This window comes from Oppia nitens, unplaced genomic scaffold (genome assembly GCF_028296485.1).
Source record: "Oppia nitens isolate AA-2021 unplaced genomic scaffold, nextdenovo-longstitch-racon4-pilon3 scaffold5_pilon_pilon_pilon, whole genome shotgun sequence".
Taxonomy (NCBI): Eukaryota; Metazoa; Arthropoda; class Arachnida; order Sarcoptiformes; family Oppiidae; genus Oppia; species Oppia nitens.
In genome coordinates this window covers 1624808-1641004 of record NW_026533243.1, presented here as the reverse complement: position 1 = coordinate 1641004, position 16197 = coordinate 1624808, and the positions used below count along the sequence as shown (strand labels likewise).

General features: G+C 25.8%; 3 protein-coding genes across 3 annotated transcripts in view; 1 reads left to right on the top strand and 2 right to left on the bottom strand.

Annotated features, from left to right (window-relative positions):
* Window positions 1-3278: 3278 nt before the first annotated feature.
* Window positions 3279-16197, bottom strand: part of LOC128960896 (transmembrane protein 165-like) — a 35289-nt gene continuing 22370 nt past the window's right edge. Inside the window, exons 2-8 of the mRNA XM_054307061.1 lie at window positions 4670-5284; window positions 4332-4536; window positions 4153-4251; window positions 3986-4077; window positions 3709-3903; window positions 3511-3616; window positions 3279-3430 (exon numbers count right to left, since the gene is read on the bottom strand). Of these exons, the coding sequence (XP_054163036.1) occupies window positions 3366-3430; window positions 3511-3616; window positions 3709-3903; window positions 3986-4077; window positions 4153-4251; window positions 4332-4536; window positions 4670-4984 (1077 nt within the window). The 5' untranslated portion in view covers window positions 4985-5284 and the 3' untranslated portion in view covers window positions 3279-3365. The remainder of the gene's footprint in view (window positions 3431-3510; window positions 3617-3708; window positions 3904-3985; window positions 4078-4152; window positions 4252-4331; window positions 4537-4669; window positions 5285-16197) is intronic.
* On the top strand, window positions 7478-12063 carry LOC128960898 (ubiquitin-conjugating enzyme E2 A). Its single transcript, XM_054307062.1, has 4 exons — window positions 7478-7951; window positions 8114-8194; window positions 8343-8458; window positions 11736-12063. Exons 1-4 carry the CDS (start codon window positions 7908-7910, stop codon window positions 11987-11989), a joined length of 495 nt encoding a protein of 164 aa, XP_054163037.1. The 5' UTR covers window positions 7478-7907; the 3' UTR covers window positions 11990-12063.
* On the bottom strand, window positions 12626-15452 carry LOC128960895 (proton-coupled zinc antiporter SLC30A9, mitochondrial-like). Its single transcript, XM_054307060.1, has 9 exons — window positions 14776-15452; window positions 14506-14707; window positions 14350-14432; window positions 14194-14255; window positions 14073-14128; window positions 13256-13992; window positions 13098-13171; window positions 12896-13009; window positions 12626-12798 (listed from the first exon to the last, which is right to left on the bottom strand). The coding sequence occupies exons 1-9, from the start codon at window positions 15134-15136 to the stop codon at window positions 12754-12756; spliced, it is 1734 nt and encodes a 577-aa protein (XP_054163035.1). The 5' UTR covers window positions 15137-15452; the 3' UTR covers window positions 12626-12753.

Here is a 16197-nt window from a genome sequence, read left to right as displayed (position 1 = left end):
TAAAAGTATAATATAAAATATTTGACGAAAGGCATGAAAAGCATCAAAATATTTTAGAAAAATAACTATAATAATAATAATAATAACAATAATGACAATATTTTTTTGGTCAATAAAAGTTAAAAGTGTAAAATTTGGTGTACAAAATATATACGTATATTATATATAAACTATTTTTTTAAACTGATTCAATAGACAAATAACTCATGTTTTTTGGTGTTGTTATGGTTTTTTATATAACTCGCATTATAAAGAAAACCGTAATTTTGTTAAACTTAATTTTTTTAGAGAAATAAATAAAAACATAAAAATTTAAAACAAAAAAATATATATGTTTAACATGTTACAAAATTTTCAAATTAAGCACATTCAATTTTATAATGTTTTTCAAATTAGAAATTTTCACAATTCAGTCATCAATGATATATCGAAAATATATAATAAATTATTAACAAACTAAATAAGTTTAAGTATAGTAAGACTACACCCCAGTATCAAAAATAGAAAGGTATTATTATTGTTACAAATTTGTATGCTTTTAGCAAAATAGCCTTAAATTTTTATACTATTTTTGTTGGCAATAATATATCTTTTATCAAAAGTTTTTAGAAAAATTACTTTAGAAAATATTTTTTGGTCGATTTCTTTCTAATTCTCTAAATGTGTGTACTTTTTCACATATTTTTTTCGCACAAAAATGTTATTTTTAAAGGTTTCAACACTAAATATATTGATAATAAAATTACAAATTCAATTTATTTTTGATGTAAAATAGTAATATAATGTACTGGATTTTTTTTATAGTACTGTAGTATTCAATAAACAGATGATCTGGAGATTGCATTATTGCATGTCTTTTTTTGAAAATAAAAATTTCAAAGCTAATGAATTATACCAAAGTTTAACATATATTTCATATATATATTTATACTGTATATAATTTTATTTTAAAAATTATTTTTWAAAAAATAATTCATTAGATAATTATACTGATAAATTAATCTACATATAGATAATTATTAAAACAAATTAAACATGCTAAACCGACAAATATGATCATTGTATTTAACTATTTATGTGTATATTAACRATTATCATGGGAATCAATGTATATATATATATATATATAAGTTTGTCAATTATATATATTATACAAGACTTTAAAGCCCGTAATTACGGCCCGTTTTAATTAAATTAAATCAAAATTTTTATTATAAATATATTTTAATTCAAGGATAGTATTTATTGAGACAATAGCGACAAATAATTTGAAATATTAGTTTTGAAATGTTATGAAAACTTTGTGAAAGTGTCAGATAATCTAAACAGCGTCGGCGGCGATGCTATATTACAATTATCTGGTCAACAATACGTTGAATTAATAAGTGACCAAGGGCAATGTAGATAAATATAAATAAATATATAATTGGTCATTTTTTAATTAATTGTATTATATGCTAAATAATTTACATATATCTGGCAAATATACAATTAATTTAAAAATGACCAATTACAATTTTATTTAGTTTAAAATCATCTACAACATTGCCCTTGGTCACTTTTTAATTCAATGTATTGTTGACCATATAATTGTAATTAATAGCATCTCCGCCGCCACTCTTTAAGACTCTCTGTAAAAGTGTTGCCTACTGTATGTCTCACATATGATATCAATGTTTATAATGTGTTTAAGTGTGTTATGTTAATACATGTACTGTAGATGTATATATTATATATCACACACACACAGTATATATCCTATGTGGGTGTCGTTAATGAGTGTCGTATACTGTCTTTTATATATATTAATACACACGTAAAGCCACTCCTATGCGGGGGTCGGTAATGGGGGTCGCTTACTGTCCTTTATATATATTAATATAATTGACAAACTTAGATATATTGTAAACAAAACAAAAAACATATTAAATAAATAGCACTTTTTTGATAAATATACAGTAAGGTTTGTAAATTTTATATGCTTAATAATAAAATCAATTTTAGTTAATGATTTAATGTATATATATTTCATGAAACTCAATGATAATTAGAGAAAGAGAGAGAAAAAAGAGTTAAGAAAAGTTGCTATTTATTGACCACTCCTTAGGGTATCGCTATCTTTATACCGTATGTATGAGTACTGATGCACTCGTGCGGAGCACTACTTATTTATCAACAAATTTTATGAATTGTTTTAATATTTCACACTTTTATACAATACATATAATGTATAAAATATACGACAATACTGTATATAAATCTACTGTAATATTGTAGACTCTATTTGTTTGTTTTATCTGACAATTACCTATTACTAGTAAACATTATACCAATTATTTTTTGCTGTTGTTATTGCTACTGTACAAATTCTATAACAAAAAATAAATAATACATAAACATAATAGATTGTCTATTTAACAATCACAATTTTTTAAACAAACACACCCACATACAAATTAATTTGCTTTAATTAAATATAAGGTAACAAAATAAGTAAAATCAATATTTAAATAAAACATTGTATGCATTGAATGTACCGGTATATAATGTATATAAAATAAATACAAAATAAGTTAATGACTGTTAAATTTGGTTTTAGTATACTTGTATACTATTGATATTTATTTGTAAATTTTGAAAGATTTTTATAATTATTAATTTTTTGTAAATCTGTGATTATGTAGTTTTGTAACTATTTATAAAAAAATATAATTTATATTTTGGCGCGAAATAAAATATTATTACAGTAAATAAAGCACATTTGAATTTAGATTACTATTATTAAAATACACTATAAATTAATAAACTCAAACTATTATTAATTGATAAAGTTTACTGGTTTAATTAATCACATAATAATAATAATCTAAGATAATTTTAATATTACGTCTTAAATTGGTACTGATAAATTAAAATAGTGATAACAGTATCATAAAATAATTTCCTATTTTATATATAAAAATTATCAAGGTCATATAATTAGAAATAGTTTATATAATATTATATGAAATGACAAAAATAAAAATATTTTTCAATATTTAATACAATACTACAGTATTATACAAAACATTAAATGTTTTTTATTTTATATAAAAATAAACGTCAATATTTTAAATAGCAATAATTATAATAATTAAAAGTTTATACAATATCCTAGTTAATTGGCAATTTGACTATAAACAAATTAACATTTTTTGCAAACATTATTGATAAGCAACATTAAAAATAGTGTGTTTAAACTCAATAAATAGCAAAAAACAATTAAATTTAACAATCAATGGCATAGATAATTAAATTATAAAATTTGTTTAAATAATTAATAATAAACTTAATTCACATTATGTGCTAAAACATGATTTATGATATCATTCGCTCATTAATAGAGCAAATAATGCAAAAAATATAAATACAATTCCACCGATAAATGTGACTGTAATGGAAAATAAATAATAATTAATTAAATTATTGGTAATTTTAAATCACACATATTTATCCATTAAAAATATATACCAGTTTTAACAGATATCATCTGTGCTATTATACGACCTCCCAGTACGGCTATACCCGTGCAAATACAGTGACCACAAAGTGCACCGATTGTAACCCCGAGTACATCCTTAATATTTTTAAAAATACAATTTTATATATTATTAAATATAAGTTAATCACCAATAATAACATGTATTTATAGTAGTTGTCTAATCATACCTCCCGTGCGGCCAAAATAATTGTACTAATTTGACTTCTGTCACCCCATTCGGCCAGAAATGTCATCGTAAAAGTCTCAATGAAAACGAGTGAAACGTAAAGCATTAGTTTTCGACGAAGACGAGTGACAAATGGTACCGACGATATCGATTTGATGACACCAGTCTCTGGATCTTCACTCGATGTCGATACCATCTGATCCATGAAAACAATATCATCACAATCATCAATTGTAATTATCATCGGTATATATATCACTACTACAACAATAACATACATTATACTCAATATCAGCCGTCTCTCGTTTGCTGAGTGACTTCTGAACTTCTTCGTACTCTTCTTTTCCTTCGTCTTCGGACATGGAATGGGCTGTTGGTTCACAATTCATAAAACACATCCAAATTAAGTATTAATAAACTGTTAATTTTAATGGCGATTAAATACCTTCGTGAAGCATCTTAAGGCCAAAAAGTGCAAACAAAACAATAGATCCATAATGAGTGATAAATCGGGGAATAACTGTTGTGGCCATTCCTAGTAAAACTGTGGAGACAAACACAAAAAASAATTAAGAAATTACTAATTAATTGAGACAATCAAATATGCGATCAATGATGGCTTACCGGCTAATGTATTCATAACAAAAATAGCAGACATTGCGGCTAAGAATACAGTACTCCTCGCGTGTCTCATAGCCATAATGGCGGCAATAAAGAAAGTCTTGTCCCCCAATTCGGACACAATGATCACCGAAACCGATGCAACCCATGCGTGGAAAAACTTGAGGCGACCTAAACGAGACCACAAGTCTTCATCATCGCCGGCACTCTTCATTATAATGAATAATAAGACAATAGATTAGGATATTATATAAACTTATTAATAATTGTCTAACAATTTAAAATTAATATTATTGTTGATATTAACTGATTGACAATAACATTAGTCATCGGATACTTACTTCTAGAGTGGACCGGCTGTCCGGATAATTGACAGTATCTCTAGCTATAAAATCATTGTTGCTATCAATAAATGTATCGTTCGGATGACAGTTAATGGTTGGTATGGATGTGATTGAGACAATTACTAAAATAAATAATAGATAAATATTGCGGTGATGGCCACCGGTAGCCGTCAATTGTGAGAAACTATTTGCTAAACATTTGATAAAACGGTAACATTTTGTCGAAAGATAACTATCACTCTTTGGTTGTCTTGTGGCCATTGATTGAGCAAAATGTCTGTTCATTTCTTGTAATAATGACTGTCCACTCATGTCTTCTATACTGAAAACCGGTGATTAAAAGACGTTATAGATATGATGGACAACAAAATAAGACAAAATGGTATGACTGTGTCTGCAGATGATATGATACAATCAATGTCTTGTCGTGGCTGACAATATGTTTGGTGTCGATGCTGGTGGTGGTAGTGGTGGTAGTGATGATGGTTATGATTAGCACTTGATTTAGGCGACAACTCAGCAATCAATGTGTGATAACATTAGACAACACATACACACAAAACACACTCACTATCGATGCATGTCTTCAATCAAATACTACTACAAGTATTACTACTATTACTAACTCAATACACATATCGTATATCACAGTGAAGTATACACACAAACACACAGTAATACAGTAATACACAGTCAATGCATACTTCACTTCAATACATATTTATAACATTATGTTTAGTCAGTGTTTTGTCCGGCAATACATGTGTACAGTGCTGTACAACAAACCCTGTATAATGTTATATGAATTTTTTGGGTCTGATTTTCATGCAATTCATGCAATCAACTAAATAAAATAAAATAATACATTATATGAGTGATTATATAAATATTTTCTACATCATCATTGTTATCATCTAATTTTATATTATCATTATTATTAATATTTTTTATCGTCATTTATTAGTAATATGTATTACTATGTTTATATAACAATTTACTAATAATTTAATGCACTTGTTTATACTGTATATATAAATTATATGATATATAAAATAAAATAAAGTATAACTAATAACTACAGTAGGATGTAATACAATACATATAAATTGTTATATGATTAGGATATAAATTATATCGGTAAAATTCCATGTTAATGATCCTAGTTGATATAATTATATTTATGTTACAAGTTTTWAAAAAAAAATTATTTATATTTGTTAATCAAATCAAATATAAAATTGTCTAATTTAATTAAGGACATATCACTATGTTTATAATTTTATTATTTTATCAATTCATTATTTTTTTTAATTGTAAATAAATGATCTATGATAATTATATATTTATTATGGTATATTGTAATGTATTTATTAGACTAGAATTTCTAGTAACCTAGTATAAGAAAAAAATAAGCTATTTTATTTCACATTAATTAATAATATACAGTTTATTATACAATATAAAACAATGTAGATTTCATATTAAAGATAGCATAGATTTTAATCTGTGATTAAAACATTATATATTAAATATACTACAAATGAAACCAACAACAATAAAAACAGTGTTTTGTTGCAAAATAAAGATTAGCAAAACAACATAGAAATTAATTGCAACATTCAAAAACAAATAAATATCAAGTTTAAATGTTAACTTTTATAATATTATTTTTTTTTAATATAACAAAATTATTTTCATATCAATTCATCAAAAGTGATATCTAATTCAAACTAATCTATTAATAAACTAATAATACATAATTAAATTTTTATAGATAACCTAAACCAAAAGTATTCAAAAAATTTAATTAGAATTTATAAGATTGATAGTAATTATTTTTTAAAAATTTACGCTTGGTGCATATTTTTTATTATTAGAAAATGCTACAACAAATTTATAATACTATTAAAAAAAAAATTATTATACATTCATCTAAATTTATAGATTTATATATATATAATAACTTATGAAATATTTATGTAATATACAATATAATCAAGTAATGCATCATTTATTAGAAGGTAATAAAAATAACTTTTTAAAAAAAAATATGAATTATTATAATTTTATGTTAATTAATTAATATACACGTTTAATGTGAATATATTATAAATCTTTAATAATCTTAATAAAACTTTTTAATTGTTTGTTTAAATATTTTTATTTTTTTTTTGATTTATTTCTTTAATGAATGAATAATTGTGTTTTCTTTTGAAAATCATGTGACGATTAAGTGAGAGATATTGTATGTGTAGTGTATATACAGTACATATCATACGTACAGTACATATGAGATAATATTTATATATATTTATTTAGTGTAAGAATTTTCTAGAATTTTAAGTAAATTTCTGAAACTTTTATTTTAGTAAAAATGGGAATAAATAAAAATTTTTGTTGTGTAACACACGATCATTATATTATTATTTTTATAAAATAAATAATTATATAAATATTGATTTACAGAATCAATAATACGGCAAAAATAAATAAATAAATAAATTGTTTTATTTTTTAATTAGTAATTATAATATTATTTTTATTTTTATTAAATCAAAACTCTTAAAAACAGTGATATTATATTAATATACTGTAAAATAATAAGTGTAGGTGTATTGAAATTGTCAATAATTACGTTCAACTAATAGGAAAATATATTTGACTAAACTGTATGCATATCTAACTGTTGGGGGATTTATATACATTTGACGTTATATATTGTTAGCCCATATGTTAAGGGTATTTAAAACACGCAGTTATTATTACTATAGAATATACTGTATATTAGTGTGACGTCAGTCGTGTGTGTATTTGTTTGAGAGTAAGAGTCAGTGCATTGGAAACAACACTAATGTATGCAATGATTGACTCAATACTACTCTCTGTGCAGACATTTCTCAATACAATACAGTATACTATAGTCTATACTATAGACTAATATTAATATAAACTGAATAACAATATACAGACAGACAGACAACACACACGACATCAAAAACAATTGCATTTTATTGTTGTTTGTCTTAACCATCATTTACTGCCATCACAACCAACGGATCCATTCATCAATACATTCATTCATTTCAGTGATTGTTAAGTGTTTTAATCTGTGTTGACTCTTCTGCGGTGATAAATAGCGAAGAAGACATTTGAAGACCAAATTGATTGTCTGATTGATTGATTGATTTTGTTGTTGTTATTATTGTTTGTGTTGTTTACCGTCATCTAAGACCCGATGTCAACACCAGCTCGAAGACGATTAATGAGAGACTTTAAAAGGTAATGGAAGTGATAATCATTGATCCATATATTGTATCATATGGTGACCATTGATGACCCAATGTTTTGATCGCCATTGTTGGACATCATTGAGACTGTATATCATTGAAATTAGTCATTAATTGACTAACCATTGTGTTTATCTCTTTGTCTCTAACTTAGACTACAAGAGGATCCACCGGCGGGTGTGAGCGGAGCGCCAACCGATAACAATATAATGCTATGGAATGCAGTCATATTCGGGTCAGTAGTCTTGCTGGACATCATCAACGAGTGACCAAACAATTATTGTTTAGACACTCGTGTGTCTACCAAATGAATTGCAATCAATTGATAGATAATAAAACGTTTGTTTGTTTCTCTTTTTTTATTTATGTCAATAACCTACCAGTCCTCGTGACACTCCCTTCGAAGACGGGACTTTTAAATTGACCCTCGAATTTACCGAAGAATACCCAAACAAACCGCCAACGGTTCGGTTTGTGTCGAAAATGTTTCACCCGAACGGTAAGTGTCTGGTGTCCTCTCTCTATCACTCTCTGTGACACCAATTGTTCAATCATTATAGTAAATGTAGTTTTTTTGTTAGGAGACTATATATTATATATTAATATAAGATATCATATGTTGTTATCTGTAATATCAATTTAAATGCAAACGAAAAGAAAAATTAGACCAAATATTAGTAAACAAAGTGTTTTTGGTATAAATGGGTAAACAGTATGAGAWGCTTCACCCGGAAGTGGTTACAAATATATATACTATTAAATAATATTTAACTAATCGATAAATTTCTTAAATATGAATAATAATTAAATGGGAAATATATTTTACTGAATGTGTTGTAGCGGTAGTCACACACTTCTAAGCATTTCCTTTAAACATTAGGTTTATTACAACTATTTATTTACACACAAATTTAATTTTTAGAGAGAGAGAGCTCACTGTTATTATTAGTTTGAAAAATAAAATGATATACAAAATAATGACAACACATATAAGGACTTTTATTGTTGTTATTGTTAGTATTTTTTCTATAATATACTAAACAACAATTGAATATCGTAATTGTTACGCTTTTACTATTGAATTACAAAAAAGTACTGTTTCTATACTGTACTATATTATGAGCTCTGGGATGCGCTTATGATGTGTAGGAGAAAGTGTATGTAATTTTGATTTTGTTTATACAATTTGTTTGCAAAAGCAAGTGATGAGAAAATTGTGAGTCAAATCCAAGATCAAGGCTTTGGTTATTTGCCCACATTTTGATGCTAACAATTTTGTGCATTTAATTTATATTTTTTAGTATTAGCTTAAACCATATGTTGTATTTATTTTATTAAAAAAGAAATAATTTCCCAATACTAGCATTAATTTTATTTGTTTGTTGATTTATTTGTATAAACAGTGTATATGTGTATCGTTGGGGCAATTAAACAGGCGTTATGTACAATAATGTATGATAACGTATAATATTGAAGTAATAATGTATATAAATTTTATATCACATGATTGTTTTAAGTAGGTTTTTATTTTTACATAATAGTACAGTATGTAACTTATGTATGTATTAAACAAATTGTCAGCATATCTTTTATTGTAACATTAATATAGTATTTCTCAATTATAACTATTTTTAGATAAGTCATATATGAAATATTTTTAAAAATACATTATAATACTATATATTTTGTTTTAGGTAGATATTTAATCTTGAATTTATGAAAATTTATTATTTTTGATGGTAATTGTTTAGATTTTATCATTTATTTGAAATTTATTTTTAAAATATTTATCTATTTATTGTTACCATGGTATAAATAATTATTGGAATCATCTTAATTAAAACTATTTATTTAAATATATTTAGATTATTATAGTAATATAATTAAGTTAAAATATTGCATTTTCTATTTACCGGTAATATACTGTATATACTTTAGTTAATTGCTAGGAAATATTTTTTAAAACTGAAATAACAAATGATTATACAAATTTATAAATTATTTAATGATATATTTTGCATTAAATAAAGCGTTAAAAATTTATTTTATATTTAAATATTTTATTTGAATTTTTTCTCATTTATTTATAGGCATTATTTTATTAATTGAAAGGTTCATTGATTGATATTATTAGAAACCATTGAAAATATTGTTTATATAGTTAATAGAAAATGTTAATTAATTTCTATATAAAATGAACTTTTCCGTAACTTATGTTTTTTTTTAATATATAACATATGCTAATAATAAATATTTTTTAATAGAAAATTATAACATATTATATCATATATTGTAATATCGTGTTTATATAATATGATATGAAATTAATAACATTTCGTTGTCTAATTTTATGAAAATCCATTAATAATAACTATTATTTGTTGGATACAATACTTATTTTAAATAATTGATGATTAATTGTAATAGTCTATTGAGTTTGTATTGTATATAACCTATATTTGAGAGCACCAGTAGAGGATTACCTGTGCTTTCATTTTAATTGAATGCACGCTATTTTGATACTATTAATGGGAAAGTTGATGATTGTTATCCAGATTACGGCTAATATATATATATATATATTGAAATGAAATTTTGTCAATCCATTTGGTGACATATCAGAAAATGTTACAAAATTTAATATACAATTCAATATAACAATAACAACAAAAGATTATAAACATAGAGAGAGAACAGCTGTTTCACAAAATTTTCATTTGAGTGCTCTCTTAATATTTCTATTGAAATAAATAGTGAATTATTTATCCATCGATTCTTTTATTATTGATATTTGATATATTTGTTTGATTGTAATTTTTTTGTGTTGTTTATAAACACTTCAATTTAATTGCAGACATAACTTTAAAATATCATTGTTTAGACACGTGATTTAAGACTGTAAATAAAATTGTCAATTTAATTATATAAACTAAAAATTTAATTTACAATTGGATTTTTAAAATTTGAGTGAAAAGTACACAAATTTGATCAATTGATAAATAGATTTTTTTTAAAATCAAAATTATAATAACAAATTTTGTAATGTACAATGACACCTTAATAAAATATGTGTTTATATTTATAAGTCATGCCATTTTAAAATGTTTTTAACAATTTTCATCCATATTTTTTTTGTAAATAATATAAAAATGATTTGATAAAAATGCTGACTAAACTGGTTCTCTAAATTGAGAGTTGTTTAGTAACTAATTTTCTAAAGTAGTTTTCCAATGTTTTTGTTGAAAATGCAAATAAAATTAATCTCATTAACACTTATTACAAATAATTATTGACTCTAATACCTGTAATGCATTAATAAAAAAAAACTTATTTTTAAAGATTTTTTTAATTGATAAAACATAGCTTATGAGATAATGTTGTTTTTCTGTATTAAAAAATAAAATGTCTTTATTATATAATTGTAATTTTTATAATTTAAATGAATTATGTTTAAACAATTAGTTTAATAGTCTATTGTGTCAAATAAACATAATATAAGTTTTAATATTTAGGTATAGCAACCAATTATTATTAGCATCACTTATATTTTATATAAAATTACATAACTTAAATTGTTATCTAAATTAATATATAATTATTATAACATGAATAATAAAAATTAATAGCTATATTTAGAATTTAAAAATTGTAGCCATATTTATAAGTATATTGATTTTAGTACAAAAATAGCAATGAAATTAAATATAAAAATTATATTATACTCAGAAAATAGATAAATTAATTAATTGTTTTTTYATTTGTTATGATTTGATTAGTTTATGCCGACGGAAGTATTTGTTTAGATATACTACAGAACCGTTGGAGTCCTACTTATGACGTGTCAGCGATACTGACATCAATACAGTCACTATTGGACGAACCGAATCCCAACAGTCCGGCTAACAGTTTGGCCGCACAGCTCTATCAGGAGAACCGACGCGARTACGAGAAACGGGTGGCCGCTATCGTCGAACAGAGTTGGCTTAACTTTAGCGAAGACGAGGAAAAGGAGACCAAAAAGGAGTCTTAATGTCTACTCAAACCATATATGTGTTTGAGATTAACACCAGTATATAAATATATATTATAAATATATATATATTGATATTATTATTATTATTGTAATAATTGTAATTTTCATTTTATCCAATTCTAACTTTCTCTTTATTATATTATATAACTATTGCCGTATAAATCCGTATTGTATTAAATTTCTTTGTTTTTTTTCGTACATATATTCTTATTATTATTTAATTTATCTAAATTTGTTGTCATTTTTTAGTGAATTTATTAATTTTTTCTTGTGACTAAACAAATCATTATTGTATGTATAGATATTTAAATTAAATTTGACGATAAAATAATAACAACAAAACACAAAAAACAAGAAAAATCAAATTTTGTATTAATTTCACTTAAGCTAAGTTTTCACTTGTTTTTTTTTTGTTTCAATATTTTTATTTATTTTATCACTTTTTATTTTGTCGAATAGTTTTTTTGCCTAATTTCTGATTTCAAATATTATGTGCACAAAAAACTTACGACATTACACATATACACTATATATAAATATAAAATACAGTACATTATAAATATATACATATATTTATAACAAAAAAAATTATATAATTATAAATAACGGTTAGTTTTATTAATTGATATATATATATATATAAATTATAAAATAAGTTAACTAAACAAAAATAAAATTTGTTTGAAAACAAGTGGTAAACCGTTTGGTTTGATACAAACCCGACGGCCAAAAACCTTTAACTTAAGATTGTATAGTAGTCTTCAAAGGACTTCTAAGTCGACATGTCGTACCTGAGGGTGTCTTCTCTGTATTATAATATTAAATATTATAATTAAAAGTTTGAATTATTATTAAAAATACAGTTTATATCTATTTTTATCATCAAAAAACCATTAGCCAAACCTTTAACTCCTTTTCAATGCGATCCACTTCAGCGCCCAAAAGATCTACTATATTCTCGCCGTGTTTTAACATAAACGCCTCGACATCTTCTATTGAGTTCAAGCCCTGCATCTCCTAAAAAATATATCAAAAGTACCGGCAGTTAGCCTACTTATCCTACTTTATTCATATATTAATGTATTGTAATATAACAATAGCCAACTTTAAGCAGTGCTTCCATATCAATTGTGTCTAAATAATGTCGGGTTAATGTACGACCATCAAAGTCTACCTCAGCTATCAATTGGGAAAAAATATTTCAATTAATTAAGTAATTATTATTATTAGCCGTTAATTCAATTTTTAAAATCAATGGCAAACCTTTATATCGCACCATTTCATTGCCCATATCAGTGGCCTTAACGTCATGTATAGCTCTGACCATAATATCGGATTCCAACTGTTTATTAATTTCTTGGAGTCGTTTAGGTGGTATAGAACGGCCTACAAGTGCACCACTATTTGTGTATATTATGAACGACGCGACGACTCCTAATAGACTACCGATAACTAGCGAACCGACGGCGTCATATATTGGAGTATTATAATAAGTGGTCAAACCCATACAGGTGCCGGCAATGGTCACACCGATAACTGCTGCCATATCTTCTAATAAAACTACATTGATACTGGGATCCTGTCCTCGGTAGATATAATCTTTGATAGACATGCCGGCTCTCTGAGCACCTTTACGGGCGGCATTTAATGCAATAAGTAGTGTTCCGCCCTCTGATATCAGAGAACCACCTAATATAAAGAAAGCCCAATAAAGTGATTCAATGTGTTCGGGATGGAGGAGACCATCGATGCCATTATAAAATGAAAGACCAGTTCCGGCACAGAATATGCCGACTCCCGAAATAAGTGATGCAATGTAACGCATGGGATGATAGCCATAAGGATGGTCTTCATTGGCTTTCTGGAGGGACTTTCGTATACCAAAAGCAAGAATCAATTGATTACATGTATCAGCTAAAGAATGGATAGCTTCGGCAAATAACGAGTGGGAACCGGTGTATAGCCAGGCCAGGGCTTTAAATAAAAAGTTGGCTCCATTTCTGGTTAAAATAATAATAATTATTATTATTACCGGTAAATAAAGGAATTTTTTATTTTTAACTTTTGTTGTGAAACATACATACAAACAGCTGATAATACAACTCTTCCGGCTCCACGCAGTATATCATCCCTAAGCTGTCAGACAATTGTTAGTTTAAATTATTTAAAAATTTATACAATTTTTAGAAAAAACTCCTGACCTTAGCTTCGGGATCGTGTTGTCTCTTAAAGTCCTTTAAAAGTTTTTTCACATGAAATATACCTTTAAAAAACACAAATGAAATGACAATCAAAATAAAATATCACTAAAATATTTATTAAAAAAATAATAGGAATATATAATCGGAAAAACTGACTGTCGATATACTTTTGTTCCTCTTCTTTACGAATGGCCAACGCTTTCTGTAAGGAATCAAATGTTCCCCAAATTTGAAGAGCTCTGTTGTAGATGAAAATGAAATCAATTTTTTTAATTCAATAAAAAATATGAATCTATATATTCCAAGACATACTTGGCTTCGATGTCTTTCCTCAAGTAAACAGTAATCGGAGGTTCATTAGCGTAGGGACTTCTTCGCTGAAATTTTCTCAAATCATTCAAATCGCTGGGTTTTAGTAAATACTCGTTCATCGCACGGATCGGTGTTATAAAGTTGCGGCCAGTGGTCATAGTGTAGTCCAATTTGGGCCGATCTTTGCTTGACTTTGGTATAACTAAATTGGATGAAATCAAATCATAGCGTTTTAATCATAGATTTAAAACCAAAAACAGTGAACAATACCTTTAATATCTTCATTTATGGTCACTTTGTTTAGAGGTTTCGTCAGTGGCTTATCTTTGACGTCACTTTTAGTGTCCTCGGTTTTATTGGTCGTATCTATCAGCGGCTTATCGGTAGTACTACTCGATGAACAATACAGTGCTGTCTGTTGTTGTTGTAATGTGATCTTCAGTTTGGACAACACAAGCGTTGATAATGATTTGTCGTTGAATGTCGAAGTCGTCGATGAAGACCAATGTCTGTGCCATTTGTGACACTTTGTCGGCGACATCAATGATCGACCGCCAACTGTGGTCATCGAGTAGCAAATGTTTGTCACTAACAGCGGGTGCTTCAGTTGACGTACAGTTAGCGAAGACATCGCGATGTTATTGGTGTTGGCGGCAGTCGCGGGGTTTCAGTCGACAATCAAAAAACGATAAAACAGTTGTCGATTGACTACAAATGTCGGTGTCATCGATGGTTTGAAGACAATCGTGTTGTCAATTTGGTTCAACAGCCCAACACATCCGGAGACGAAAACTGTTTTGTGAATTGAAACCCTCTTTTTTGTGGTAAACGTCGGATGTGTTGACCATTACTTGATTACAACACTGTTTTTGTTGACAATCAGTGACACAAACACTTTGATTGTATTGACCACAGAGTGAGACACTGTTTATGTGTTATTCAAACACATTATATGTTTGAATCAGTCATTCATTCATTGAAATGCATTGACATAACAGCTGATCATTTGACTGGCATTTCATTCGTTCAACAAGTAATACAAACACTTTATATTATATTTGTATTGTGCTATCAATTGACAGATTCCTTATGAGATTCTCAATGCTATTCTAAAGTAATATAAATTTATATAAATTATCGATAATATTATAACTTTTTTTTAGTGATTTTAACTAATTTAAACTTAATATCATATAATATATTATTAATATTTTTTATAATAAAGTTTGTTACAGTCTATTTAGAATTATGACAATTTTAAAACTATTGTACTGTACATCAAACAATTTTTTAAATTAATAATTATTTTTTTAATATGAAATATTTAGCACTTTTTTTTATTAAATATACAGTATATATATTACAAACAGTATTTATATTTTTTTAATAAATTATTTTTACTGTCAAAAATTACTTATTAAAACATCATCTAGTATAATTTATACTGTAATTTATTTTTTCTATAAAAACAATTAACATGACTATACGTGTATATATATACTATATGTTTATATTTAATGAGTAAACATTAGTTATATATTTTTTAATTAGAAAATTTATTTACTTATTTTTGATACAATACAATAAACAAAAAATTAATGCTTAATTAATTTCTGCTAAATTTAAATTACATATTAATCCAAAATACGAATACATAAAACTTAATTCAATATATATTTACATACAGTACAT

Excerpts from the sequence above, each read along its gene's own strand:
- LOC128960895 (XM_054307060.1), bottom strand. The coding sequence starts at position 15,136 with ATGTCTTCGCTAACTGTACGTCAACTGAAGCACCCGCTGTTAGTGACA. Across the intron at positions 14,433-14,505 it reads AGGAAAGACATCGAAGCCAA|AGCTCTTCAAATTTGGGGAA; the intron begins GTATGTCTTGGA and ends CATCTACAACAG. Across the intron at positions 13,010-13,097 it reads ATATGGAAGCACTGCTTAAA|GAGATGCAGGGCTTGAACTC; the intron begins GTTGGCTATTGT and ends TATATTTTTTAG.